Source organism: Notolabrus celidotus, chromosome 13, assembly GCF_009762535.1.
Source record: "Notolabrus celidotus isolate fNotCel1 chromosome 13, fNotCel1.pri, whole genome shotgun sequence".
Classification (NCBI taxonomy): Eukaryota; Metazoa; Chordata; class Actinopteri; order Labriformes; family Labridae; genus Notolabrus; species Notolabrus celidotus.
Genome location: NC_048284.1, coordinates 12,442,533 through 12,446,359, shown reverse-complemented (window position 1 = coordinate 12,446,359; position 3,827 = coordinate 12,442,533). Strand labels below are relative to the sequence as shown.

At 41.8% G+C, this 3,827-nt stretch overlaps 1 protein-coding gene across 1 annotated transcript; it reads right to left on the bottom strand.

Annotated features, from left to right (window-relative positions):
- Positions 1-266: 266 nt before the first annotated feature.
- On the bottom strand, positions 267-3,827 carry LOC117823623 (syntaxin-11-like). Its single transcript, XM_034698857.1, has 2 exons — positions 3,251-3,827; positions 267-2,256 (listed from the first exon to the last, which is right to left on the bottom strand). Exon 2 carries the CDS (start codon positions 2,138-2,140, stop codon positions 1,244-1,246), a length of 897 nt encoding a protein of 298 aa, XP_034554748.1. The 5' UTR covers positions 2,141-2,256; positions 3,251-3,827; the 3' UTR covers positions 267-1,243.

The following is a 3,827-nucleotide window of genomic DNA, read 5'->3' as shown; positions in this document are numbered from 1 at the left end:
GCACTGGCACCCCTTGAAATCCAATTGGCCACCCCAGGGGCCACCCCAAAATTCTAAACTATGATTGGCTGTTTGCCTTATCAAAGGTGGGGTTTCTGTTAAACCTGTAATTTGGGATGAGTTAAAAGGCTGACAGTAGATTTCTTTATTAGTGCCCTCAAATGTGACTTTGAAAAAACATCTTTTGCAAGTCCTTAAATAATTAAGCTTAGAAGATTTATGCCACTTTTTCATGGTTTTTTTTTTGGAGTCAAAAGGAATATAACAACTGTTTAATATTTTAATGAAAGTAGGATGTGAAGACAGAAGGGGTCAATCTTATTTATGTGTAAATGCACTGGCCACTCCTGTCTATGTGAGAGCCTCAGTCGGGCCAGCCCAGTCAAAAAGTTCTGGACATGCCCCAGGTTGGAATGAAACCCTGGCTGCTGCTGTATGGGCCAGTGACTTAACCATCAGGGTAAATCTGCACCCCTTGGGTTTCTTTTTAAAGTGAAAACATCATACACAGGAATATAACAAATGTTTGATACTTGAGTCCCATACACACATAGTACAGAAAGAGAGAGTAAATACTATTGTGAGTGTGCAGATATCTAGGCCACCCCTGCCTATATCAGCACCCGATTATGGCCACCCAAGTTAAAAAAAACAACTCCAGACACTCCCCCTGAATGAAACTTTGTAAAAACTACTGTCCCTTCTGAGAAATTAGATACAGTGAGGGGTTTTAAAGTGTCCACGTCAGTCAACACAGAATGGAAGTACATTCACACAAAGATATTCTGATTTATATGCACAAAAGAGGAGAAAATATTTACACTTTACTGAAGAACAACACAATGTACCATGTCTAAAACATTGACTCTCAGCTGTACATCAAGGGCATCAGAATGTCGGTTGGGTTTTGTTTGTCACATAATTTCTTATCATTGCACGCAGAACATTTTTGAAAAACATAAACATATGTTGTTGTGTTTTATTTTCTTGTTGTATGAAAACACGTCAGACAGTCTTTGTATCGTGTTATTTTGAAAAGTGTGAGTAGTTTTTAGTTTTCTATCAAAAAGGATCCTGACTTCTTGGACCAACCTTATTAAGCAATAGTTCTACAGGAAAATGTTAATGAATATTTGAAAATAAAAAGAAGAGCGTTTTTATTTTCTTTATATTTCCCTCTTCTCTTTGTTTGGAAAACATTCCATATTTTCCCTTCCCTCTTCTCATGTGTTCTCTTTAGTGATTACTCATAGCACGGGAAGCAGCTGCAGAACATCTTCTTAAAGGGGTTGTTACTGTCATGACGTTTGGCCTTGCGGAGCTTGACGAGGGCGTCCTGTATGCCTTCATCTGTTTTCTGTACATTGGTTTGGATGGAGGTAATCATGGGGCCCTGCTCCTCCACCAGCATAGCAACGTCCAGGAAAATCTCATGAATGCCTTGGATACGGCTCTCCAGATCCAACAGCTCCTGGTGACGTTTCTCAATCTGGGACAGAGCGGACCGAGCCGTCTTCCCCTCAGACACGATGTTGTCGTTGAAGATGTTCCACTGTCCTTTTTCAATCATCTCCTCCACCTCCTCTCCCGTCACCTCCCGCCCCACTATCTCCATCTGCCTCTGGATCTGGGCTTTACAGTTGTCTCGATGGCTCATCTCAACCTCATTATAGTCAAACATAGCGTTGCGCAAACCATTGCTGAGGCCGGCGTACTGGGTTCTGGCGATTCTTGTGATGGCAGAATGTGGCCCGTGGGCTTCTTCTAATTTGTGGGCTGTGCCTTCGATTTCATGAAGACTTGTCAGCACCCCCTCCGCCCGAGATTTTATGTCAGCACCGATAGCGTTAGAGTCCCTTTTGATTGTGCTCATGGTGGTGACGCCCTGGGTCATTCGAGAGTTCTGTTCCCGAAGCTTTTTGACATCGAGGCGGATGAGTTGGATCTCTCTTTGGACCTCCTGCGACTTGGAAAAAACGTCTTCTAGCGCAGGGCTGTTGTCGAACACGACCGCCTCATGGGACAGCTCCTCCTCCAGGTCCACATTGCTGTAGGGTTCAGAGACAGTGGACTCTGCGTACTCCATCGGCTCCACGTGGCCGTTGGACATTTCCTGCAGGTGGCTCAGTCTGTCCCTCATGGTTGGGCTGGAGAACACAAAGTGTAGGCTGCGGTTGTCAAGATGATTTTCTCTCTTAGGTTATCTTCCCTCTTTGAACACACATTGGTGAAGAAGACTCTTTAAGGTGGGCTGACCTGGAAGAGACACAACAAAAACTTTAAATTCACAACAAATTTAACAAAAGAAGACCGCAAATTCAACATCCAAGTAGAAAACAACCATTTAATTTGCAAGTTTAAACACACCCGGTGTCTATTTTAAGCTGTCATGCCTGAGCAGAAGCCTTTCCTCTTTCTCCCAGTCCTCCTTACCCACCCAGCACTGGCATAACAGGTTCTCAGAAGAATAGTCAAAGGTGTTACTCCCCACCAAACTAGTTCTGTAAACTTGTGATGCATCTGATGCCTTTCTCTAGACATGTATTTTGACTTTTAATCTCACAGAAGTATCAACAGATATTGTACATCAGATACAGGAATATATTCACACTCTACCATACAACATTTTCAATATGAGGGCTGGTTACAACGCTGAAAAGCCTTTTAAAGGCCACTAGACCAAAAGTCACTCTGAAGCTTGATGCAGGTATTGTCTTTACCTATCTCTAGCAAAGAAAACTGTGTTATCAGAACGTACACAAAACAACTTGATATGAAGAAACAATATGGTGAATACACTTCCAAATCTCATATATGTATAATGACTCTTTAGTGCTTCATGGTTTGAGATATTGTCACTTTGTTAACTCAGAGCACTTCAAAAGAAGTATCTTATTGTAGACACTTTTTAAATGGCTTTCTAATATTTACATTATTTTCAAATACTTATAAAATTCAACACTTAATGTATCTATTAGTATTTAAAATAATGGTTCAGATGGTAAAATATATACATTGTAGGGGCCATGAATTATTTTGATTGTATTTTTGAGGTAATCACATGTATTTTTTTGTTTTATAATAAAGCTAATTTTTGTAGTTAAAAGACAAAAACAAAACAAATTAAGAATGACAGACCCAAACACTCACCGGGTATAGTCTATGGGTTTATCATGTCTTAGCCTTTAACATCAGCATACATATTTCTCACTTCAATGTGCGATTTAAAGACAAAGATTCAGCTCCTTACCTGTTTGACTCTGATCTTCCTCAGACGTTTTCCTGTAATGTAGGAGGGACGTGGTGCCACAGCTCCATCCTGAAGTATTCACGAAGCCAGAACTCTGCGGGCTGTGAGCAGAAATAAAGAAGGGCCCAACATGCGTAATGCAGCTATCTTTGGAGCTGGAGCTGGTATTCAGCTGTGTTTTGTGAAGGTGAACGATTGCGCCACGCCGTGAGACTGAAAAGATGTGACTTCAGGAATGAAGTCCGGTTGGTTTGGCTTCTGAGGAGCGTCAACTGAAAAGGACGAGGTGAGAGCAGATGCTGTGTATAAACCAGATGAGTGCAAGGAAAAACTTATTAGCCTCTTGTCCCGACTAAAGTAAGACAGACTTGCACTAAAATGAAAGAGACAGCACAGTACATGAGCTTTTGATACCACTGGTGATACCAGCTGATGCATCACTGTGTTTTAATCGCAGTCTTTGAAGGCTATTTAAGTTTTGATTGCACTGATACTTGGCGGCCCTGAGGTGGAGAGCAAGGCACAGGTGAAGTGACGTCATGATTCTCACGGGCACGCCCAAGTTGCTTCTCCAAGT

Bases quoted from the DNA above. Each gene is read 5' to 3' on its own strand.
- LOC117823623 (XM_034698857.1), bottom strand. From the start codon at position 2,140: ATGAGGGACAGACTGAGCCACCTGCAGGAAATGTCCAACGGCCACGTG.